General features: G+C 32.3%; 1 protein-coding gene across 4 annotated transcripts in view; it reads right to left on the bottom strand.

The window, feature by feature from the left end:
* The window catches only part of Grik2 (glutamate receptor, ionotropic, kainate 2), a 563545-nt gene that overhangs the window by 129746 nt on the left and 406365 nt on the right, over window positions 1-27434 (bottom strand). For 3 of the 4 annotated variants that reach the window (XM_013022384.1, XM_013022386.1, XM_013022387.1), the window contains exon 11: window positions 24819-25042. The exons of the other annotated variant lie outside the window; for it this stretch is intronic. In XM_013022384.1, the coding sequence (XP_012877838.1) occupies window positions 24819-25042 (224 nt within the window). The remainder of the gene's footprint in view (window positions 1-24818; window positions 25043-27434) is intronic. 4 annotated transcript variants of the gene reach the window in all.

A 27434-nucleotide genomic window follows, 5' to 3' on the forward strand; every position in this document is an offset into this window, starting at 1 on the left:
GATTAGCTTGGTTTGTAGACATAGATGTTTTTATTTAAATTGCCTTTTATACTAGTAAGGATAGTTTATATAGGATTTCTAAGCATCAGATTGTTGCACATTATTTGGTGATATATATGTATACATATGAATGTAATTTTAAAGCCATTCTTTTATGAAGCACACATATACACATGTATATATGTATGCATATATATATATATATACATGTGTATACGTATATACACATGTGTATCTATTTATTTATTTAAGTTTTGTGTGTTGTACTGGGCTTGAACTCAGAATTTTTAACTCAGGGCCTTGTCCTCTTCAGTTTTTGACCCATTGCTGTCACTCTATCATTTGAGATATACCTCCAGTCTCACGGTCTAATTGGAGCTGGAGTCTCTGGAATTTTTCTGCATTGGTGATTTTTAATTTTGATCATCATATTTGAGCCTCCTGATTAATTAGAATTACAGACTTTGGCCACCCACACCCAATGGGATTTATACCCACATATTTTCTTTAAAACTATTGCCAGTAAATACTTTAAAATGTCATAGTTCATGAGGAATAGTGTAATCTATTAGTTAGATTATGTGATTAGCATCTCAATTGCAGATCTGTAGCTCTCAACTACATGACGTGAGTTCCTTTATTTTAATTTTTGTATAATTAAAATATTATTTTCCTACTCCTGAAAATGTATTAACTTTAAACTATAGAGACCTAGTGGACAAAGGCTCTCAAAAGTAGAAATCTAACCTACAAAATCTACCTTGAATATTCAGTTTTTTCTTCCTGGTAATAATCAGGAAGTTTTGCCTCTGTCTCCCTTTGACTTATTGCTCTTCTCTCATTGGCAATTTGCCCCTTCCCCCAGGTTATTGAGTATGATTTTCAAGCAGTGTTCCAACATTGAACCATTTTTGCTTACTGGCCTTGCCAGTAAGCAGCTATGGAATGCTCTCTCTTTCATGCACTGGGACAGCTCATCTTCCAGTCTTCGTTTCTAAGCTAAATTACCCTTTTCTTCTAAGGTTAGACATTTTTATTCCCATTATCCTCTTTATCTCCAATATTTTACTTATATTTCAAAACTTAATTTCATTATGACCTGATTACTTCACTGTTATTACACAAAAACCTAAACTTCACCTGAATTTTCACAAATCAGAAGGAAATCTTGTTTGAAATTTTACTCATTGAAACTATAATTTTCTTTTGTTTTTTTATCTTGACCTTATTCTGCTTAATTACTTTGTTTTTGATACAGAAGTTTCCCATCTCATTTTATCCATTGGATTAAATTTTTTATGCATTGGAACAGGAAAATGATTAACTTTCCAAAAGAATCCATCTCAAAGAAATTAGACATAACCATTTCTAAAATGAATTTAAAAATAAAACAATCTAGTGTTTCAAGTGAGAAATACAAACCCTCTTAACATTACTTGTAACTTAATAGATTGGCTGTGGTTTTCTTCAGCATTTCATAATCATATAAGTAAAGAGTGTTTGAAGATCATCACTCTTTCAATACTTTTCTAAGTAATTTAAAAGTTCAAAATGTGATGTAAATTTTTCAACTATTACTTCTTCTATTTGAGCAAACAATCTTACTTTGATTGTTTGTTTGAGAAGGATTGAAGTAATTACTAAAAAATACTGCAGATTTCTTTTTTTTGGTTGGTCATGGGGCTTGAACTCTGGGACTGGGCGCTGTCCCTGTGCTCTTCAGCTCAAGGTGAGCGCTCTACGGCTTGAGCCACAGTGCCACTTCCAGTTTTCTAGTGGTTTATTAGAGATAAGAGTCTCACAGACTTTCCTGCCTGGGCTGGCTTTGAACTGCGATCCTCAGATCTCAGCCTCCTGAGTAGCTAGGATTACAAGCGTGAGCCACCAGCGCCCGGCTCTGCAGATTTCTTATGAGAAAGAAAATAATAATAACTTATTTCATCCAATTTTTAATAAACCAAGTGACATGATTTTGGGTGGAGAAACAAGATCCAGGTTAATTTCTACATATAAAAAGATTTAAAAAAGATAAAACAGTCTAGATTAGAACTCTTCACATGACTAGAAACCATTTTTATAGTCTTAGTATTTAAAATCAATCATTATTGCCACATGTTTTCATACATAGATGAGCAAGGATGATTGAGAGTCATGAAAATATTTGCATCTTTTACTTATGCTTCAGAGCATGAGAGTGAATTTCATAGCTACTTCGATCGTAAATGAAAATAGACACAACTGACACTGCATTTTAGGAATTGAATCTAGATCCTGACAGGGTAACTTTGTTTTTAGGGTGCAGTGTTCCTGTTAGTGAGTTTAACCCAGGAATGATATGGAGAGGACCAACTATAAGAGCAGTCATACTAGGTAGTAAGGCAGATTAAAATCAAATAAAAATAGGAAAAGAGCTCTTTGCAGGCTTGCCAGGGCATGAACAATTTGAGCATATTCTTCTGTGTGACCTGTTGAAACTAATCTGTTCTGATAAGGTGGGAACAGACATTAAACAAGAGCTTCTCCCTTTGAAGCGCAAGCATGCTTTCAAATGCAGGAGAGCTTAAAACAAGATGTGAAAAGGAGAGCTTTGGGCACTCCAGATAAAGTTAGCTTAAATAATAAACTATAAAAATAAGACATGCAATTATTACTTTAAGTCTGTGTCATACTTAATGATTATTCAACATCCGGCTATGTTATCTCATTTTGTATGATAACAAATGATCTAACAACATCACCACTCTTAGAATTATTAGGTGATTTTGAATAGAATAATAACCTTGCCAGGAGTCCACAAATGGTGAAGTCCAGGTCAATCGTGGAGGCTTCTGGTAAGCAACAATTTAGTCTCTTACTGTAATCCATCTTAGCAAGTCAATATTTTATCAACGTTCATAGAAAAACAAAAGGCTATTCATATGAAGGATGCATTCCCTATGGATAGGGGTATAATAATTTCTAGTTTTCCTGCCCTCTAATATATAAGGGATTTCTCAGTATTTACTCAGAACACAATATTCTTTCTTTCCTATCTTTTAGTATATTAATACCCTGCACTTCTGAGAGCAAACTTATTAATACTGAGATACTTATAAACATCTTCACCATAACACACACATTATCAGATTACAAAAACTTTATTTTATCCCAAGATAGGTCATATATGTATTAAGTAAATTAAGTGCTTATTTCTATTAAAAACATAACAAATGACTTTTTATTAGTCATCATACCAAAACCCTAATACTGAACAGTTTAAATACTACCATCAACTTATACATCATCCATAAATTTGAAATCCTTTAATGATGTTCAAACTCATCCAAAGGCTAAACGATTCCTACAGTATTATCATTTCTTTATTTCTTACCATTGCCAGCTATGTTTTAAATGTGGAGCATATTGAATAGAGTAGTCCTTCTTTTACACTTGAAGAAAACAAGTTATCTCTTTGAATCCATGAAGAAATGCTGAAAGGGGCAGAAGCCTCGGAAATTTCAGTGAATTATCACTGAAATATTTGTAAAAATAAGTTAAGGGAATCAAACTCAATGTCTTGAAAGAAGGGAGGAAAAATTTTCCAGGGTAGATTCTGTTTCAAATCTATATGTTTATAATTGATTTTCTCTCAGAAAATAAATAGTAACAAGCCTAAAATGTCTTATATCAAATAATTATCAAATGCAAGGTGACAAAACTTTAGAAAATGCACCATGTCATACACAGTGTTAGTTGTCTTTCTAATATCCATATGGAAGATAGGGTTTGACCATGAGAAAACTTCTGAAAAATTATCTTTGCTGAGCTCAAGTTTAATCTGTGCTGTTTTCTTTAATAATGCCATGAGAAATCCAAAATATTGAAATCATTTTTAAGTGTTGTTCTACCTTGTTATAACTCAAATAATTGTGTCTTTTCAGTAGCCTGTCCCACTAACATACCAAATGACTATGAAAATTGTTCTAGGGATGATTTGCTCCTAATTGGCAAGTAGAATTTCACCTATGTTTTGTGTGCTTGATCAATTTTCTTTATTTTTTAATTAATTCTAAACAGTTACTATTCAGAATTTATTATGATTAATACTCAATAGTTTTTACAGCTTAAGTAGACATAAATGACCTCCTTGCAGAAAAAAATGCCTGATATTCAATACCAGCTATTATATATCATATATTCAATAGCTGATATTATATTGTCAAATATAATATAGATGATAATATAATAATATAATATATGATATTTGGGGCTGGGTAGGTGGCTCAGTGGTAGAGCGCTTGCCTTGCATGCATGAGGCCCTGGGTTTGCTTCCTCAGCACCACATAAGCAAAAAGAAAGAAGCTGGAAGTGGCGCTGTGGCTCAAGTGGTAGAGCACTAGCCTCGAACTGAAGAGCTGAGGGACAACGCCCAGGCCCAGAGTTCAGGCCTCACGACCAGACCTAATATATATATATATATATATACACACACACATATATCATATATTGTTATATATGACAAGAATATATACAAAAATATTCCCTCTCAGAACCTTAAAATTGTATACTCTAAAAAGTAGTTTTAGCTGAGCCACAATTGGCTCACACCCATAATCCTAACATTTCAGGAGGCTCAAATCCAATAATAGATGTTCATCAGAAGCCCCAGCAGGAAAGTCCATGAGATTCTTATCTCCAATTAACCACTAGAAAACTGGAATTGACATCATGGCTCAAAGTAGTAGAGTATTGGCCTTAAGTACAAAAGCTCAGGAACAGCGTCCAGAGACTGAGTTCAAGCTACATGGCCAACACACACACACACACACACACACACACACACACACAAATACACACACATACATACACCAAGTAGTTCTCCATGCATTGGAATATAAGACAAAAATTATCATATATAATTTTTAACTGGGCATATCTTACGTATTTTAAGAATTTGATTTTTAATTGTATATGTAATTCAACAGTAGATACTTGCCTGGCATATGGAAAGCCCTGGGTTTGACCCTCAGCTTTCCAAAAAAAATAATTAGCAGTAACAATAATAGTGATAATAATAAGTTGCAATTATAGAAAATTCTGAGAAAAATAACCCCTCAATACAATTAACTCTAGGTGTTCCAAATCATTAATGAGCAGGGTAATAGTTAAGGTTGTGCTTTGTATGCTTAGATGTAAAAGACTAGATAATGTAAAATGATATGGTGATGTTTTCAAGTTGGATGGAGTTAACCTATGGTTAGGAAAGAATGGAAGGCACAAAACAGGAAATACGATTATATGAACAATAAAGCACAAGTTAACAACCTAGGAAGACAATTTTCTATAAAAGAAATACAATTTGATGTAAGTAGATTTGATCCAATTAAACACATCACCAGGCTTCAGAATTAAGGGTCATTTATGCTCAGGTCAGGATCCCATTTTAAAAACTGGAGCTATATATTAACCTTGAACATTATATATTAACCATTATACTGTACATTTCTAAACACTCCCATATCCCAAAACTGTAATGTCAATAGAGTGTTCATCCAGCCTTCATCAAGAAGATTTTGATTCTCTTATCTACATCTCTCTGTCTACGCTATTAGGCAAGACTTCTCAAACTTTGGTCTTCTTTAGTGCTCTTTGATCAATACTCGGCAATAAGTCACTATTCCTTCCCATTCAGTTCTAACCTCTCCTGCCTAATATTCAAGACTTAAGTAAGCTGTCAGACATCATGGTCTCTATGAAACCCTAACAATATATTATAATTCATTTAAACAAAGTAATAAACCTCACATATGATATTTATACCAACACCTGAAGTAGAATACAGATTGGCTGTTTCTTTACCCACAATGGTAGACATACTCTTCCATTACAAGTAATTAATTCATACCCTACTTATATATTAAAGTCAACTTTACCTGTTGAATGATAAGCCCTTTAGCAGAAGAGCAAATGCTATATCCTTCTTTTGAAATTTTATCTCCATTACTATCCACTAAACATCATTTTCTTCATGTTTAAAGCCTAATTTACTTAATTTTTTGTGATAACAGACTTTTTAAGTGAGGAAATATGTTATTTTATTTTATACTTTGTCCAGTCTGAGAAAAATACTGAGCACAGAAGAAGTGTTCAGTAGTAGTGTTATATATGTACCTGGTATAGATAGAAAAATACAATCATTTTTTTCACAAAACGTACTTTTTTCAGTGAAATTAAGAATACATGGTATCAGTGGATGTAGAGGATTCAGAAAATGGTTACTTTCTTAGAAAATGACTATAATCATAATATTGCTTTTTAAAAAACAATGCACAGAAATTTCTTAGTTGTTATACAGAAGCATTGTAGTTTGTACAATTATTATAAAAATGTATCTGTTCTTCATTTCCATTTTATCAAGCAAGTAGAGTGTGTGCATCTCGACAGCTAGTCAATATTTAACACTTAGCAAAAGCAGTATTTGTCTTCATTCCCTGTACTCCTTGTCTGTTTAGTTGTCACATTTATGTAATCTCCTTCCTGAACATAATTACTTCCTACACTATGAGTGGAATAAGTACTATTGCCTTGTATAATAAAACATACTCAGAATCACACCACTTCTACATTTTTACCTAGTTAAAATCTTTCTTTACACAATAAACAAAAATGCCTACAAAAATATAGAGTTAAACTTAAGCATTTTTATTAAGTGTGAATTTCCTCAGAAGAATGCTTGGATAGTTCTACAATATGGCTGGTTTACAAACTTTACATAATAGATGTATTTCTTCCAGTACTTCCAGTACACAAATAATGTTAAGAACTTCACACAACTGTTTGTTGGATTGATGACTTCTGTGCAAACAGGATGAAAAAAGTGGGTGAAAGATATTTTCTAGTGTACCAAAAAAAGAAACAAGAAATTAGATGTGGTGAATGGACATTCCAAGAAACAACAAATCTCTTCTGAAATGCAGGAGTAGGAACAATAGTAGCCACCCCTGTTAGTGGGATCTTGGCAGGGAATGAAAGCATTGCTTCTTAAAGTGAAGCGAGAGAAAGGAGCCATAGTCATTATTCGGCTCTTTCAAGCACAGCTTTCCCAGCATTGCTAATCATTGTTGATAACATGATCCTTGAGCATGAATTAAAGAGGAGCACGTAAATATTGGGAACTGACAGGGATGAAGAACTGCCTTCGCATCCTTGGCAATGCTAAGTGCTAAGAGCTGAACCTGCAGTTAGAGAGCCTATTGAAATTGTAATAACAATACAAATAGTAATAATAATTAGTAATAATAATAATAAAATTTTCAAAAACCTAGTTTGAGCTAGACTTCCTGGCATTGTCTGAAGGGGTTAAAGTGATTGTATAAGTCAATTAGAAGCCCTGGGAATTATAAAATTAATAGTTATGAATAGAATGCATCACTACATGTAATCTTATCTATGATGTCATTTTCTCCCTCTTTTTTTATCATTTGTATAAATAAAGCAAGGCACTGAAATTTTCTTCCCTTGAAAATTGATCATTTTGTTCCCTATTTTTATTTATTCTCTTATGATTCCCACCATGAAAACAAAGAATGCTTTGTGAAGAGTTTGGATGAGACCATCATTTGAATTGGTTTAAAGGTCAGATTCAACATTCTAGGGAATGAAGGCTTCTACTGGTCAGAAGCAAATGAGAGAGGGGGAAGGGCACTAATACAAATACTTAATTGCATAAAATATTTCAAATATCTAATTCAAATATCTAATTCAAATATCTAAACAAATCCATTTGTTATAATTAATTGCTTGTAAGTTTAAAGGATGTCAAGCATAAAATTTAATTAAACTGCACCTAATAAAACAGGCTGAAACTGTAACAATTTCACTAAAACTCTCAATATAAGGAAAGGAAAGATCATATTAGAATCTATTTATTTTCCTAAAACAATAAATAAACTAAAATGAAGTATTCTGTGTTATAGTGTATAGTTTATGGAACTCAAAATTTATGCTCTCTTAAAGGTTAAATTATTTTAAAGGGCTTCTAAAGAAAGAAAAAATTAAAAGCTAATAAGCTAAAACCAATGAATGAACTAAATCCTAAGATGTAATTAAATATTGCCAGGAAGCAGATTTCCTCTGAGAGTTGCTAAGCACATTGTTAACTATGTGTGATAAAATCCTACACGTTCAAGATTTTAAACCTCGAACTTTGCTTCTAATTGTGAAAGGTAAAGTCCACTGAAGGCCTGCGTTTGGTTGGATAAATCTAAAGTTCCTTTTATATGTGGGATGTTGCCCAATGCTGGTACCTTGGTTTCATTTCTCTGACTAAAAGTAAGTATGGATTATTTTGCTTTATTTACATCATAAGTTTCTCCTGAGTATATGTTAAACATTTTAGTATCAAATAGGGACCTGGAATTTTATATATTACTTTATTTGAAATAGAATTTGCTCTTTTTACTAGTTATATAATTCAGTTTAAAAGTTATAATGCACCTAAAATATTTATATACCATTCTTGTCATTCCTGAAATCAAATCTGCCTGTATGAGAGTTCTAATAGAACTTATAACTTTATATTAGTAAGTAGTGGAATCTCAACATCTCATTTTACTGTTATGTAGAATATTTCTGTTAAGTAACATTTTTATATATTTATTTATACTTTGGCTTTCAAATCATCCAGATTATCTTCAGAACTATATCCAGCAGCTCCATTGCCTTTATATTAAAAGTCATTGCATTCTTTTCACATTCTTATCAAGACTTTTGTCATTTGGTTCTGCTCTTGATGTGTCATGCTTTTGTTTCTCTCTGGATAGCTATGCAACAAATTCTTGGGGCTGGGAAGATGTCTCAGTGGTAGAATGCTTGCCTTTCATGCATGAGGCCCTGGGTTCGATTCCTCAGCACCACATAAGCAGGAAATAAAAAACCAGAAGTGGCTCTGTGGCTCAAGTGGTAGAGCGCTAGCCTTGAGCTGAAGAGTTGAGGGACAGTGCCCAGGTTCAGAGTTCAAGCCCCATGAATGACAAATAGTAATAATAATAATAAATTTTCGAAATTCTTGTTTTTTAAATAATAAATTAGAAAAATCATAATTTAAATAAGTGTTTGTTAGGCTACTGCATCCTAGTGTAGACTAATATTTCCTAAGCTTGTGAAGCAAAGTATCAGCAGGTAACAAGTAAGTGACAGCTGAAATTACAAATAAAACTCACTATTATCTTTATCTAATGTTTAGATATAGACAAACGTGAATAGAATCACAGCTGTAGTAGGCAGTGCTTGGTACTGAAATGCCAGCAATGCATTTTCAGCCTTCTTTGTGAGCCTACTGTGCAGATTTGTTCCCTTTTGGAGACTGTGACTTTTAGCCTGCAGCCTCTGGATAGACTAATTTGCTAGTACTTAGTACTTTCCTATGCACATTTTTTCTTTGCAAGACTAAATATAAGATCTTCTATTTAGATTATATATACCTTAGATTTGTATTTTTTCACACTTCTTAGAATGAATACATAAAATTTTAGGAGTAAATGCTTTTACTCCCAGAGGGGCATCTGAGCTAATTCTATTATGTGGTAATGAATAGTGCTGTAATGAGCATAGTGGTGCTAGTGGCTTTAAAATGTAAACTTTTGGGTAGAACTTCACTACTGCTTTCCAATATGACTGGACATATTTACATTCATGCCAACAATATATTAGGGCTCCCTTTTACCCACATCTACACCACCATGTCATTGTTTGTATTCTTGATTAGCATTTGTATTCTTGATTTTTGATTATAACTGGGGTAAGGTGAAATCTCACTCTGGTTTTGAATTGAATTTCTTTTATGGTTAAATATGTTGAGCATTTCTTACAATGGAATTTTACTCATCCATTAGGAAAAAATGATATTGCATCATTTGCAAAGAAATTGAAGGACCTAGAGAATACTATGTAAAAGTGAAGTAAATCAGGCCCAAAGACAAAAAAAGTTGCATTCTTTCTCCCACATGTAGAAGCTGGAATTGGTTTATAGATACATAAGGAAATACCTTGGGAGGTATACAAATGGACAAAATATATTATTGAATTACAGTAGATTTAGAGGAGAACTCATATGATATAATTCCTTAAAAGGCAAATCACAGTTCAACAAAATACACACCAGAAAACTAGTACTTTATAGGGGTAGGATAGGGTCAAGAAGGGAGAAGACAAATGAAGAGAAAATAAGGAAGAAAATGAAGAAACAAATTCAATCAGATCTTACCAAATTATGAAAGTGAGGGAAGGGATGGGTTGGGAGGGATGGGTAAGAATGATAATAGTGATCACATTGATCACTGCTTTGTTGAATGGTAACTCCTTTGCACAACTACTTAAAACAGTAACAATAAACAATTTAAAGAAAAAACACATACATATATTCGAACATAAAATATAACTTTATGATAATATGCCAAAGAATTGAATAGTATGTTAGAAATACTTTCAGTGCCCTTCAAACAGATGTCCTAGACTAGAAATGAAAAAAAAAACACTTTCAGTTTCTTTCTCAAAAGACTAGGTTTTTGAGATATTTATCTTTATTGTTTTATACCACAAAATGTCTGGCTACCTTATATTTCAGTTCAAAATACTACCTTTTTTACTTTTTTACCTTTTTTTACTACCTTTACTTGCTTTGCTTTGTAGTATCTTCACTTGCTATGTTATGCAGAATACTTATCCTTAAAGCTATCATTGCCTAAAACTTTTTTTAAATTTTATTTTATTGTAAAGATGCTATTACAGAGGAATTAAATTACATGAGTAAGGTAATGAATACATTTGTCATCCAGCATTGTTACCCCCTTCTTTGTCTTTCTCCTATTATTCCTTACCTCCCCCTATAGCTTTATTTTTTATTATTTTTATTTTTTGCCAATCCTGGGACTTGAACTCATGGCCTGGGCACTGTCCCTGCGCTTCTTTTTCTTCTTACTCAAGGATAGCATGCCACAACTTGAGGCACAGTAACATGTCCTGTTTTTTGTGTGTATGTGGTACTGAGGAATCAAACACAGCCTTCCTGCTTGCTAGGCTAGCACTCTATCACTAAGCCACATTCTGATGCCTAAAGCTTTTGAAAGAGACTCTTATCTGAAAACTAAAAGCAAAGGACTGGAACCATGGCTCAAGTGGTGGAACACTCATTTAATAAGTATAAGGCTCTAAGTTCAACTCCCAATAACCATAACTTTATGATACCCAGTACCATATTTTTATTACAATAAATACAAAGTATTTTAATATATAAGGTAAATATATGATATATTATAATGCATGAAGTAATATCGTTAGTAAAATTGGATTTGTCAAAGGCTTGCTTTCAGATCATAATTGATAAAAATAAAACATGTATTCCCTGATTCTCCTCCACACTCACTTTTCAATGTGTTTTTAAAAGTATTATTGTATGTAGAAACTCTTTCTTTCCTCAGTGAGCCTTTCAGCTAGCATAATAAAAAATGACTTGATTTAAAAATCAAGTTCTAAACAGATTGTCCTAAAATTGGAGATTTCAAATGAAAATCAATTTTTTAATTTAATGAGTGAATTTAACATATTCCTAGAAAGGAAATATTGCAAATAACAAAAATTATAATCTGAGGAGAGTTTAATATAAAACATTGAAGGGTGTTACTTCATACAATAGATGTGGTAGAATATTGTGAATCTTTTCACATTGGCAAATGAGCTCCATGAGCACAGATGCCTGTTCACTCTTGTTACAGCTGATTTAACCTATAGTGAGTGTGTACACTGAAGATGCAAATTTTAAATGAATTTACACACTAATACCATACTCCACACCATGATATCAGTAGATTGTGTGGTTGTGAAGCGACTGGAATAGCAAAATAACAGGTTAATAGGAAACTCACTGGCCCAAAGCATTGGGGGAAAGTTCAGTTAAACAAATTCAGTTGTCTTTTTTTTATTTGTAGAGCTTTTCATTTATTATTTGTACTCTTGTCCTTCTGATGATCTGTGACTACTGAGTTCTTTTCCAACCTAGAAATAGTCTGTCTTGTAATATGTTGTAATGTATGCTGAATCATTTATATTGTATAAGCATTATGGAGGCATCATAGAAAGAAATGACATCTATGAAGATTTGTGGTACACATAAGTTGGCATGTCCCTTTTGAATTGAAAATCCTTTTTTGCCTAGTCCTGACCTATATTCGTTTTTTCTTTTTCTTTTCTTTTTTGTCCATCATGGGGCTTGAACTCTGTGTCTGGGCACTGTCCCTCAGCTCTTCAGCTCAAGGCTAGCACTTGAGCCACAGCACCACTTCTGGTTTTCTGGTAGTTAATTGGAGATAATAGTTTCAGGGCCTTTCCTGCCTGGGCTGGAAAGTGTTACTCTCCTTTCCCTTAAATATATGACAGACAGACAGACAGAAAGACAGACAGACAGACAGATGATATAGATACTATATGTATATATATATATATATATATATATAAATAGATGGATGACAGGTAGATATGTAATAGATAAAGAGACAGATAATATGTATCCATGATAGAGAGATAAGAGATAAGAGAAGGGAAAAAGTAAAGAAGGGCAGGAAGAAAGGGAAAGAAGGAGAGAAAAAAGGAGAGAGCATGAGAAAAGAAAGACAAGAGGAAAGGACATAAGAGGTATGATTTAAAAAACCTCTTCATATTGCCTTTTGAGAATTAGTCTTCCAACTATATTTCTAATTCTGAATTGAGAAAACTCTCTCATAGCTTAATACAAGTTAGAACATTTAAATGACCCTGAAAACTGGCAAATGTATAAACCAAAGCTTCTTTCAATCTCATAGATAAATGATTACAATTATATCATGTAACAATATATAACATTGTGCTAAATTAAAGCAAATTGCACACTATTCATTAATTAACCTGGATACGGTTTAATTGGAATTGATCACCTAAAAAGTTACCAGAATTACAGTATAACATGCAAGAATTATTTATATGAAATGTAATAATATGTTGTTGAACATATTATTAAGTAGATCTCAATGGATTAGAAGAAGTTAATGAAATGGTAATGGTGATTATCTCCAGTTTCATATTTTGAAAAAAAATAAATTGTGAATAAATGACTAAAAGCAATAAAAGTGAATATCTTTAAAGTTTAGACCTTCCTGCTGATTCATATTCAAACTTTAAATAAAATTAAAACTAAACTTCATCAATATGCAGATTGCTATTCTAAGTATTATTTTAAAGAAAATCTGAGTCATGAGGGCAGAATAAAACTTATTTACTTATTTTACTTAAATTGTACTTGTTATTAGAGGATTTAAATATCTGTATTATAATCATTGATCAGACAAGCTATATGGGGAAAAATAAATATACTGTTGGTGATAAAATTCTAGAAAAGAAAGGAAAAAGATAATTCTATTCTCAAAACTAAAAATCTTCCCAAAAATTATACACTGAATTCAATATACTCCCATTATTTGAGTAATCTGCTTTTTTAAATACCCAATTGCTTCACTGAATTACATTAAGAGTGGCTTTAAATTGAGAATATTAAGGAAAGTGGATCATAAATCATGGTGAAAATAAACTTGTTCTATAAATTTGTTCCTTATAAGTTAGCTATTTGTTTGCAAATGGAGTACCAAACATTAAAAAATAGATATGCTGCAGTAAGTATCAGCACCATTCACATGTCAAAATTTCTCTCTTAGACTTACAGATTGGAAGTAAATGGTTATCTTGCAATACCCTTGCTAAGGATTTTAAAATCAGTCAGTCCAGAATTAAAAGGCTCAAGGCAGACTGCCGATCAGTCAGCTGGTCATGTGGTATCTAATACTGAAAAATGAAACAGACTATGCCTCTTTAAAAAAAATAAAAATAAAATGGACATCCAGAGCAAAAGATGTTATCAACAAGAATGTGAATCTAGCATTGGAAAAGTAACATTAAATATTTTATCATCACTTGGTGAATTGATTTAAATTATTTAGTTAAAATGTGATTGGCTGGCTTATACAAAATTATCAAATGTCATCAACTACAAACATGCAAGGCACTTAAGTTTTTATTCTTTGGCTAACTAAAAGTTTTAATTATAAAAACTTTTATAAGAACACATTCACTACACTTAATAATTGATACACTTCCTATTTTTTGGACTGGAAATGTCTTGAAAATACACAAGGTGGCATAAAACAAATCAGTAAAATGTTTTAAAACTACATGTATATTCTGTATAATGGTTTAGTCCCTAATACAATTATGGCATATTTGGAAATCATTTCATTTTGAACTAAACTATCCATATTAAGAACCATCAAAAATTCTTGACAAATAGAAAATTTTAAATATCTTTGTAATATCTTTCCTTTCTTCTCTCTTTCTTTCTTTCTTTCTTCTCTCTCTTTCTTCTTTCTTTCTTTCTTTCTTTATCTCTCTCTTTCTTTCTTTTCTTTCTTTCTTTCTTTCTTTCTTTCTTTCTTTCTTTCTTTCTTTCTTTCTTTCTTTCTTTCTTTCTTTCTTTCTTTCTTTCTTTCTGCCATTCCTGGGGCTTGAACTCAGGGCCTGGGCACTGTCATTGAGCTTCTGCTCAAGGCTAGTGCTCTACCACTTGAGCCACAATCCTACTCCCAGATTTTTCTGAGTGGTTTATTGGAGATGAGAGTCTCACAGACTTGACTACCAGGGCTGGCTTTGAAACATGATCCTCAGATCTCAGCCTCCTGAGTAACTAGGATTACAGGTGTGAGCCATTGTTTCCCACCTCACTGAAAATTGAAATAGAAATAAGTATATTTTTCAAGAAGTATATGTTTCAATGAGCATGCACTTCTCTTTTGGATCTCGATCTACAGGAATTTTTTTTTACTATGTTTTACTTTTTTTTGAAAAAATCACTTTAGAAATACAAGCTTCCAAAACATCTCTCCAGTGTAGTTACTTATTAAATTTATATTGATAGACATCTCCCAACACCCCCATTATCAATATCAATAAAGTAAGGGAAGCAGGGAAACACTTACCTAGTTTTATTATGTTAAGATAATATTCAGGTGCATATTCTGAACCAACTTAGATGACAGTTGTAGCCCTATTTTGGTTATAATGTTTATCATGCCAGTAACATTGAAACCCTACAATTTCACCTTTGCTTCAAATATCAAGTTCATTAATTTATTAGAAAAATATATTGTAAATTTATTCACTTCATTTTTATCATCTCAAGTGTAGTAAAAAGCAGGAGTATAAGGAGATAGAAAATGCTTTCAAATAAATAAGTTAAGATCATGCATCTTTCTTTAGAAAGATTAGTAAACTAAGGAATATCCAGGCTAAGGGTGGAAAACAATAGTTACTCCTATTTAAGTTATGAGATATTGGAAATGAAAGACTGTTTTAGTCTTATAGGCATCAATTGAAATATAACTATCTAATCACTAGAGTTTTAAAATGTAGATGTAGAAAATTATTTCATTAGCAACTTCCTAAAAGTATGAACTTAATTTCTGTGCTTCCAAACAAAATTTCAAAACTAGGTGTAAAGCCAATACATTTCTAAAAGTAATAATTTCACTTTTTCAGTGTCCCTAATTATGCAAGGATTAAATAGACATATTTAAAACATTACACATTGAATATGAATTGGGTAATATGTATTGTTTTACTAATTTGTACACAAAACAGGTGTTATCAAGGAGTTTCTACCCATATATATTAAAAACTCTCCATAATATGTTCTCTAACAAAAATCCCTCCCTCTCTCTCTTGCTCTATTCAACAGGATTGATATGAAAATAATTTAACTTGAATGATGTAATTATGTAATGGAATGTAAAAAATTATAGCAATTGAGGTGTTGTGACATGCTCTAATGAATGAAATTGTACTGGTTGATGACACTGTATTTCCCACTCATTAATTATTTGGATAGAGTGCATTATTTTACTTAATATGAAGAAATAAAGTCATAAGTTACTATTAAAATTTGTCTCTACATTGTCATTTAATATTGATAATTCTCTCACAAACATGATAAATAGAAATAAAGTAATTCTAAGTAACACAATTCTCAAAAAAAAAAAACCTTCATAATGTAGTTCCACTTTTCACTTTACACAGCTAATAAATTTCAGGAAAAGAAAGTTAGGATTCCTTGGGAATAGGATCATAAGGCAACTGATTTACTAAATTTTAAACTTTCTTATTTTTAGGCTAATGAAAATTACATGCTTATTGTTGCAAGTAATAAAATAAACAGAGTCTACTCCTTCAATGTGCTTTGGCCTTTTAACTAGACATTGTAGCATATTTTCCAAAGAACTTCTAAAAAAGAGCCAGGCACTTACGTCTCACACCTGTAATCCTTAGCTATGGAGGAGTCTGAGAGCTGAGGATTGTGGTTTTGAAGTTTACCCCAAGCAGATAAACCTGAGAAACTCTTATCTCCAGCTAAAAGCTGGCAGTGAAGGTGTCACTCACGAGAAAAAGTGAAAGCCTTGAGGGAAAAAGTCAAGCAAAATTATGAGGCCCTGGGTAGCCATTGATTTTTTTCAAGTTAATATTAAATTATGAAGACTTTTTAGATTTTAGGTGAACTGAAATTTGATAAAATGTCACAGGTGACCATTTTACTAGTGACTAGGAAAAAGCAGAAGTGCATCTGTATTTAGAGAACTGGTAGAGACTAACTGTGAGACAGTTTCTTATAGGCATTTCACAGTAATCTGCAGCTGTTAGGAAAAGTTACCTAGAAACAAGGAAACCTGCATCACTTGCTAATAGTCATGTGTGGTTTTTGTTATCTTGTTGGGTTTCAAAGTGTATCTCAAAAAATTCTTCACATCAATAAACAAACAAAAAATAGATTAGGTAAAAAGAGAAAGAACCAAATAAATCTTTATGAGCTTAAGTTTTGGTTAAGTCACATCTCAGCCTGAATTAAACAATAGAAAATGAAGAAGAGATCGTCTGTCAACTGCCAAAACAGGAAAAGTTAATATCTAAATATTTCTAAAAAATATATTTTTACAGAGTTTAAGCCCCTCGACTGACCAAATCTATTTATCGATCAGTCGATAGATATTTAAAGGCAATTGTGTTTCATGAAGACAGTGTGCATGTTGCATGCATGTGTGTATGTATACATTTTCGTGGGAGTCCTGATTACATATTCCTTAAAAATTCATTATGAACAGAAGTGATATCCTTTTCTGTGGTAAGAAATTGAACTGATGGTCTTGAGTATTCTAAGCAGGTAATCTACCAAGCTATATGCTCAAAACGAAGTGCCATTTTGGTAGGAAAAAAGTAACAATTAGCATGCATTAAACTGCAAGTATTTAATTTCAAATGTTTAGCATTACTCAATTGCTTAGTGTAATCCCAAACTTTATGCATTGTTAAAATTTGTTTCTGTGATTTACTGAGAGAGACACTGTGTAACTTCGAATTGGAAACAATTGTCACAGAGTGACCATAGTTGACAGAAGTTCTTTGGTCACAATATTTATTAATTATACACACTTAATCACATCTAAGAGAGGGCCAATTCTTTGGCTTCCAGAAGACTTTAAGCAAAATTCTGATAAGGCATAGAATAGAGACAGAAAGGTAATTGATTTAGCCATAAGATTTAAAAACAAAAATGGGCTCTCAAATTTCTACTTGTGCTTGCAAATTTATTTTTGCCCTAACAATCAAGAACAAGTAATTCGGAAACTATCCCAAAAACTCAGTAGTAGAGTGTTTGTCTAGTATCCAGGAGGCCCTGGGTTCCCAGAGCTAAAAATAAAAATTGAAGCAAATAAATAAAGTGCACTGGGAAAAGAGGAACAAAAACTTTAAAAAATTATTCAAACATAATTATTCAAAAGAGAAAATATGAACAAACATTAGCTATAGAAAATGAGAGAAAAAGCATTGTAATCTCAATTTGTATTGGGCTTAATCACATGTTAGCTCAAATAACTAATTCTTGTAAATCCCCATGATAGTAACTAGAGAAGTGGAAATATGTGCTTTTACCTCTCAGTGATACTGGGCTTCCTACTCTTTCCTAATAAGATCAGTTCAGTTGTGATCTCTACTGCTTGCTATCTAGGTATCTTTTCACCAGACTAAAAATAAATCAACAATTGAGCGTTCAGTGGATTTGGTTCCCCTAATGACATAAGCTAAGGGTTTGTGGAATAAGTTAGTACCTCCAGTTACAAACAGGATGTTGAAACTATGACAGGAGGTACATTATTTAAAAAAAAAAAGTAAAAAACCATTCCATGTAGAAATAGCTTCACCACCTCTGAAAATATTTTATTCCCTAGTGTGATAGTGTGTGTAGGGTGTATAGTGTTTTTGTAGCTTTTTTAAGATAAACATTTTGATAGATAGTGAATATTTGCAATCATTTTCATATATGTGAAAGGCTGAACAGCATATTTTTTTTTGTATTCAGAACTCAGAACTCAGGCCCTGGGCACTGTCCCTGAGCTTTTTTGTTTAAGGTTAGTACTCTACCACTTGAGCCACAGCTCCATTATTGGCTTTTAGGTTGTTAACTGGAGATAAGTCTCATGGATTTTCCTGCCTGACTTGGTTTTCAATGGCAATCCCCAGATCTTATCCTCCTGAGTAGCTAGGATTACAGGTGTAAGCTGCTGAGGCCCAGCCAGAACAGTACTTTTTTAAAACCCAAACAAGCAAATTCTAGTGAAAAAAAATGGCTAAATGGGAAGGGAAATAATAAATAAGCTTCCTTATAAAAGTCAGAATATATTTCTAATATATCCTATGGAAAGGAAAATTCTCAAGTGTTTCTCTGAGTAAGAGGTTGGCAAGTTGGTGGCATGGGCACACAACAAAATAGGCATTTCATTTTAATGTGACAACCATCTCTTTGACAGCAGATTAGTTGAACACTCAACATCCCACCCAAACAGTTCTCCATTCCTAAGTGCATAATAATTCATTGTTGCCCTTCAGTGTACAGGAAATGTCACCCATCATTGTGACAGGAATATAAAAGCTATTGCCGTCAGGAGCCAAGATCAAAGCTGTTAAGCAAGCACTTTGGGCATGCTTTTCTATCATCAGTAAAACCATCAAAACTTCTATGTTTAGTATATTTTTACTTCTAAGCTTCAGAGAAGTGCAGAATATTTTTTAAAGTGTAGAACTCTTAGTAAGGAAATAGATTTGTCGTATTGTAACCACAGGCCACGTTAGAGACAAAAATGTATGTCAAGACACTCTGGTGTTCATAGTAATAAACACTTGAACAGATTCTTAAAAGCCACACATTACATAATCTAATAGCATAATTGGTAATATCCTATTATTTTTAAAGTCATGCAAGTTAATTCAACACCAAGGCACAAAACTGTTTCTTTGCTTTTTTTTTCCCCTTAGGAAACTGATGTGATATCTTCAACACATTGAGTATTCTTTGTTTTTCAATTCAGTGAAGAGAAGCAGGTTAGTGAATACTCTCAATGTTTTTACTCTTGTTTCTAGGTGTGACCAGATTCCTTTGCTTATTTAAGCAGCCTAAAGTTTTGTATAATATTTTCCATATAAAATTTCCTGTAATATTATTTCTTTTCTCAGATTTTATTTGTATTGCATTTAAAAATATAAATAAAAAAATAGATGTGTAATAGTCTTAAATGCTTAGTGACAAGCTAAAGTCACATCAATCCTGTTGGAGAGAAATGTGTACACTTCTGTTCCCATCTTTTAGATTTTGTCCTCAGTTATTGTCTGTATACCAAACTATTAAGAATTCTAGGACAAGGTTTAGATGCTGAATTTCAGAACAGCTGTGGTTGTCTTAAAGCTGTGTGTAGTTGAAAGAAAAAAATCTCTAATATCCAGGGGAATTTAAATGAACTCATTTTAAAGATAACATTGATAGTATCTATTCTTTAATATAGGAAATATTTGAAGCAAGGTGAAACTATCCATATAACGGGTGGGTGCCCTAGCCAGTCTTTTATATGACTAAAAACTGCTATCATAATAATCTTATATCTAGGTCAAAGAAAAAGAGAAATAAATTATTATATGACAGTCCATCATGGACAAGACTTCTTTCTAAACATCTGGCAGTCAAGCCCTACTCTTAGGATACTTGTACTCTCATTCTTTGTCTAGAATGCAGCATCCCAGCCTCCTGTTTACTCTTAAATGAGTTCTCAGCTAATTCACAGAAGCATGCTGATTTTGTCATTATGCTATAAGTTATACATTATAAATTATACATTATAAATATATATATATATATATTATAAATTATACATTTTAAATGCATTTTTAAATACATGAATCCTAACAATCACTATTTTATTGTTAATAAAATTAAAGTTATTAATACTATGATAGAGCGATATTCAATAAGCTTCAATCAGAACAGTATGCACAATATTTTTTTAGAGTTCAACTCTTCTCTCCAGTGAAATATGTACTTTGTAAAACGTTCTGTGGAATACATGCTTAAAATATGTGCATACATTAAAATCTTAGGATAGCAATAAAATATTCTCATAATTTTACTCAAAGCTAGTGGTGTTTACTATCAGAATAATATCTGATAGTAGATATTTTATGAATAAGTAGATCCAATCATTTCTTTTCTTGCATTTCTCATCTGGTACAATTCTTAGCACATTTTAAGTAGCCAGTAGAGAATTGTTAAATAAATTGTGAATAGATGAGAGATAAACTTTTTGTTGAATCTATTAGTGAATACATGGGAAAACAATTATGATGCTGTGGGATCCAAACGCATCCTTACTAGAGGCTAATGGATATTTGACTAATTATGTGAATGATGGATGGAATAATTAAGTAAATATAAAACAAATTGAAGACAAAGCTTAATAGCTAAAATGGCATAGATTAATTATAACCATAAGAATACAAAAATGGTGGTCAAAAAAGAAAAAATAACAATTAAAATTCACAATATTTAAATCACTCATTATGTTTCAGATTAGAAACCAAAGACCTAAGTATGTACTCTTAAGCACATAATTTCCTAAAACTTAATGACATAGCCTAATGACATAAAATAATGAATTTTGTTAATGGAGTATTTAATGTAGATCTTTGTGTTAATTATTATCAATGAAAATGAGATGCACATCAAAAAATTAGGTTAAACAACTTTTCCTTTGTAATTATCATAGAGATAAAATATATAGCTAGAGAAAATACTGCATCATTATTATCAATAACCTAAATTCTACCTAATTTAGAGGGGTAATTAAGCTAATATTCTAGTTTGGAATTTCACTTTAGAAGTAAAACTGAATCTATTCAAAGATTTCTTTAAACTGATTTTGATTGTTTTTGGTTTTTCCCAGAGTTGAATGTATTTTTAAACAAGATTATTTCATTATTGGGAAGTGAACAATATATTTGTGAAAGACTATGTTTAATTATGTATTACTTCACCAGCAATATCAAATAATATTTATTACTTAGCATATGTTATCTAACAATTAGTGTTTAATAGCATATCTACTAATTCATCCATCAAGTACTTATATAAAAGTACTAGTGAATTGATTTTCTCATTGTTCAATAAGAAGCTGAAATCAGATCATTTTCAAATTTAGTAACTAAATACAAATATATTAACAACTTTCTAAAGTTACAAGATACTAGAAAATGACTCAACATCTGACTTTATGTATTCAAATACATATAAATACGTTTTGGGGGGGAGTTGTTTTTTTATTTTTTTGTCGGTCGTGGGACTTGAACTCTGGGCTTGGGCACTGTCCCTCATCTCTTCAGCTTGAGCCACAGCACCACTTCCAGGATTCTGGTGGTTTATTGGAGATAAGAGTCTCACGGACCTTCCTGCCCAGGCTGGCTTTGAACCGTGATCCTCAGATCTCAGCCTCCTGAGTAGCTAGAATTACAGGCATTAGCCACCAGTGCCCAGCATAAATGTGGTTTTGGTAACCAATAAAACTAGAAAAAAATATAATGATAGTTAATCGACACAATAGCACAGTTACATAATATTTCACTTTGATACAAAGTGAGATTTATAGCTATATGTGTGTGTGTATATATATGTGTGTGTGTCATTTGTCTGTGTTAGCTAATGTGGTTCTAAACTGTTAAAGAAACAGAGACATTTTTCAGTTCTTGTTTTTGTTTTTTACTTCAAAGGATCTATCCTAGTCCTGCACTGGTGGCTTGGCCTACAATCATGCTTTCTCAGGAGGCTGAACTTTGGGGATAAGGGTTTAATCCAGCTTTGGCAGGAAAGTCCATGAGACTCTGTATCTCCAATTAATCACTAAAAAACCCTGAATTAGAGCTTTGGCTGAAGTGGTAGGCATTTACCTTAAGCACAAAAAGCTCAGTGACAGTATCTATACACTGAGCTCAAGCCTCAGGATGGACACACACACACACACACACACACACACACACAGAGGAAAAAAAAAGCCAACCACCAGTAGCTCAAGCCTGCAGCCCTATCTACTCAGGAGGCTGAGATCTGAGGATCACAGTTCAAAGCCAACCCAGGCAGGAAAGTCTGTGAGACTCATTTCCAATTAGCCACCAGAAAACCAGAAGTGGCACTGTAGCTCAAGTGATACAGCAGTTGCCTTGAGCAGAAAAGCTCAGGGATAGTTCCCAGTCCCAGAGTTAAAGCCCCATGACTGACCAAAATAAACATAACATAATGACAACAAAAACAAACAAACAAAAAAAAACCCGGGCTTGGAAAAATTAAGAATATTGAAAATCTCTAACATAAATTCAGGATACCATAAATATCCATATTTAAGAGCTCTAACAAACTACTGTTAGACTTTTCTTGGGTTATGTTTAGATAGTTTTCTCAGTAAAGTTTTCTTTAGACTTTATTTGTGTCTTTCTTGGAAACATTTTTTGTTATTTGATTAAGAAAGAATAACTGTACCTGAAGATATGGGGGAAGGTTTTTACTACAATTCACATTATTTATTTTTCTGTCTATTTCAATTGAGCTGAAAGAGGAGTTTTCTAATTGTTCAGTTAAATAAGCTGAAAGCCTTGAATTCATTTTTATGAATAGATAGAAGTAAGATGGCTTTTTTGGAGAATATTAAAAAGAAGATGTAATTGGTCTAAAGATCCTATTTATTTATTTATCTATTTTGCTGGTCCTGGAGCTGGTACTTAGACCCTAGGAGCTGGCCCTGAGCCTCTTTGTGCTTAAAGCTAGCATTCTACCACTTAAGCCACAGAACGACTTCAAGCTTGCTTGAGTTTATTTCTTCTGTCTTTGCTTTCTTTCTTTCTTTTTCTTTCTTTCTTTCTTCTTTCTTTTGTTTTTTGATTAGCTTATTTGAGATTAAGAGTCTCATCAAGACTTTTCTGCGGGGGCTGGCTTCCAACTATGATCCTCAGATCTGTCTATTGTTATAGAATCTGAAATCATTTGAGCTAAAAGCTTCTGAATGTCACTCTAATTTCTCATTTTTGAGGGAAAATTCATAACTTTAAATAAAATCCTAACAGATTACCATTAGGCTTCAAATGTTATAAGATCATGTGATTCAATACAAATTTTTAAGACAAAGGCAAATAACATTTGTCTTAAATCCTCAAGTCTAAATTTAGAATACATTCAGTAAAAACAAAAAAGCAATATATTTATATTATATATATTCTTTATATAATAACTATATCAAAAATAGAACTATATAAAATATGCTACACCTTTAATGGATTTAATTTATTTTAAAACTCAATGAACAAAACTTATTGTTTTGCTATGATGAAAATAATGGTGTTCTCACATAGAAAATAAGTTTAATGAGGGACAAATATCTTCCATAATATTTTACCAAGAAATTTATAAAAATATAATTGAGTAAAAGATATTTTCACATTTAATTTCATCATAGGGCACTGAAATAAGTTTAATTTACAAGATAAAAACTTTTATCTACATGAAAAATTATATGTAAAATTCTAACTTATTTTGGAATCTTTTTATTACCTAATAGAATATATTGTCTCAAAGAATGAAAAACATATGTGACTGTCTATGTCATTACTAATCTTAACTAGGGCAAGAGAAAACTAACTTATGTTGAAATTACTTATCAACTAAAAGTTAGTTAGAAATGTAAACATAAAATTATTCTAACTATCTACCTCTCCCCGAAACATAATGGAAAAAATCCCACATGGACTTGGAGATTTTAGAGGCCATCATAATAATTTGTAATTATTCATCTTCTACTGAGGTATTCAGCTTTCTGCTTGGAAGCATACACAAATGCTAATGACAAGATTTAATTTTTGAAGTGATGTGAAAAACAACTTTCAGTGCAGAAAACTATGATAATTTTTATACACTTAGAATGATTATTTTAAAAATAACTTGCCTTGGCTCCTTAGAAAGAGGGTCTCCTTTCAAAATTTACTGGTTTGATTTTTTTCTTATGTCAGAATTTTATTAATTCAAGTATGCCAAAGATGCTTATGGTTCAAAGGCATTTTCAAAAGGAAGAAATTATTCTAAATCAGTGTAATTGTGACTAATTTTAGAGTCTGATTAAGATCCCTATAACACTTATAGCCTACTGACACAACCAGCATGCTTTCTGGCCCCAAAAAGGCAGCATTGTAGTACATTATAGTAAGTTCATATAATTCTTCAAGTTCATTTTGCTTTTCTTTAGCACCCAGGGATATAAGGGAAAAAGAGAAGTAAAATTGATTGTGACTTTTGACAATTATTAGTTAGAAAAAGGAGGTAACAATTGCCAAAAAAATCACAAAAGTGAGCATGTTACCTGGCTATGACAAAGAGCACACAACTGACACCCAAGTAAGCCAGCAGAATATACATCCAGATATCAGGGGAGAGAGGATTCAGGAAGGAGAAGACGCCTGGGTTTGTACCATTGGGTTTGCGGTACAAAATACTTATTCCAAGTGTCATAAAGGGCTTGGAAAAGTCGATGACCTTCTCTCGAACGTAGGTAATAGCCAGTGGAGCAACTGCAAGGTCAGCTTTCTGTGGAGAGAAACACAAAGGAAAAGAAAGAAAAAAGATTGGTATGACTCACAAGAAAAATCTGGCAGCAAAATGAAAATTTTACTTTTGAGATTTTTTTTTTGTAGCACTCTGGTAAAATTGAAAGCATTCACCACTCTGAAGTGAAGCATCTAATTTGCTAAAATATTCATTTCTGTGCTTCCAGATTAGCAAATCGGTATTTATTGTAACCACTTATAGAAAGCAAAACTATTTAAGACATTCACATATATCCAGGATGTACATTATTATTCAACTTAGCCATTACATAGTTGCTTTCACCTTCAGTTAAAAAATTCTGGTTCGAGAAGGGTTGGGATTGGGGGGGAGGGGGGAGGCTGGGAAGAGATGTGAAGGGTAAATCAAAGGAGGAGGCTGCAATGCTTGGTAAGAAATGTACGCATTATCCTGCCCATGTAATTGTAACCCCTCTGTACAGTATGTTCACAAATAAAAAAATAAAAAAATTCTGGTTCGTATCTATTATAATTTTCAAAATGCATTAGTCAAATTCTAGTTGCAATGGGACTATTTATCTGAAAATCAAGAAAGGTTTTTCTGGTTTTCAAGCTATAGTTGAATGCAATATTATTGTTTCAGTCTTCAAATAGTTAAAACATTCTTAAAGACATCTTTTAATATGATCCTCTTTACTACCCCTGGATCTTCCTTCTATCCTTATAATTTGTTTTATATTATTTAATGAAAATCCTTACAGCTTTGCCTAAATCATATTAGGAAATGAGTTTTGTCAATTTTCACAAAGTTGCTAATTTTCCACGGTAGCTTAAATATGTTAAATTACTAATGCTTTTAACTCATCATGTTATAACCATCTGTCAGTGATAAGTTTATGCTCTAGTATATTGCAAGAAATAATTATAAAGTTTTAAGACAACAAAGACATCTCTGATGAGAAGCTATATCATTGCATTCATTTTCTTTTTTTGATAGTTTTCTGAGAATGAATAAAAATGCTCCTTTTAGAGCACAACAGAAAGGATTATATAAAAGAAAATGAACTGTGTTCTTTTTTTCTTAGTCATTGCTGAAAGATTTAGAAAGGAATCATCTTCAGTTTGTAAAAGTTTATTGACAATATTATTACATATGTGGGCTTTGTGGAAGATAGACACTGGCACTCACATGCTTGGAAAGAGGATTTTTGAGAAACACTGTAAAGAAAGAAAGAAAGGTTTCCACATAATAAGAAGTGAAAACAATGTAATACAGGTTCTGAGGAAGGAATTTGACATGTATCAGAAAAAAGATTAATTTCAAAATTATTGCTAATATTCCTTAATTATTCATTGGGAAGAAAATCTTGTAATAAGAGCCTCCTTTAAATTATCTCACTTAATCCTTATGCATTCTTACCATTCTTCCCTGTTTGGAAAAGTGAAATGACACTTGGGAAGTTAGATCTGAGTTAATTGTCAAAATGGAATCATCTGGAATCTATGCCTGGTGCTTTATCACACCATGCATCTCCACAATTAGTAAAGTAATCATAGAGAAGTCATTCATTCAGCAAAGTGTCTGTGGAGATGTAGTGGAAACACACCAGGCTAACAATCCATAGATTACAATCTTCCTGTAGAGGCTAATGAATTTTAAGCAGAGGGAGTATTTTGTATGGAAAGGAAGAAAACATTGGGGAAACAAAGGAGGAGGCTACAATGCTTGATAAGAAATGTACTCATTATCTTGCCCATGTAATTGTAACCCCTCTGTATAGTATTTTCACAATAAAAAAATATAAAAAAAAAGAAAGGAAGAAAACAGGTTGCAAAAGTAAGCGATCATTTTAGAGGAAAAAAATTACAAAAACAGAGACTACAGGTCAAAGAGAGACAAGAGGAGATCATGGTTTATTCTGTTGGAGAAGTTGAAAATATAGGTTTCACTCTGAAGCCTTCCTCCTGTTTGGCACATAAGAAGAAAAACTTTATCATGTCTAAAACATATTAGTGATCATGTTTTAAAGTAGTCAGCTTTTCTAGTGGCAAAATTATAAATTTAAAAAGTTATGTTTTGTTTTAAAAATGAACGTATATTGTAGAATGACCACAATTAGATCACTGTCTCACCCATTACCTCACTGTCATTGGTGATGAGAATGCTTAGCTCTTAATTATTATTCTCTTTATACATGGAATCTAAGAGTAGATCGCACAGAAGTACAGAGTGTAAAGTGCCGGACAGGCTGCTGCTTCAGTGACAGGGCATGGGTGGATAGGAGGTTGGGAGGGCACACTCACAGGATAAAAAGTTTTGGTTAAGCAGGAGGAGTAAGTTCAGAAATATAGTGTACTACATGGTAACTACAGTAGACGATACCATTTTATTTTTCAGGAAAAATGTTTTTGAC

This window comes from Dipodomys ordii, unplaced genomic scaffold, assembly GCF_000151885.1.
Source record: "Dipodomys ordii isolate 6190 unplaced genomic scaffold, Dord_2.0 Scaffold62, whole genome shotgun sequence".
Taxonomy (NCBI): Eukaryota; Metazoa; Chordata; class Mammalia; order Rodentia; family Heteromyidae; genus Dipodomys; species Dipodomys ordii.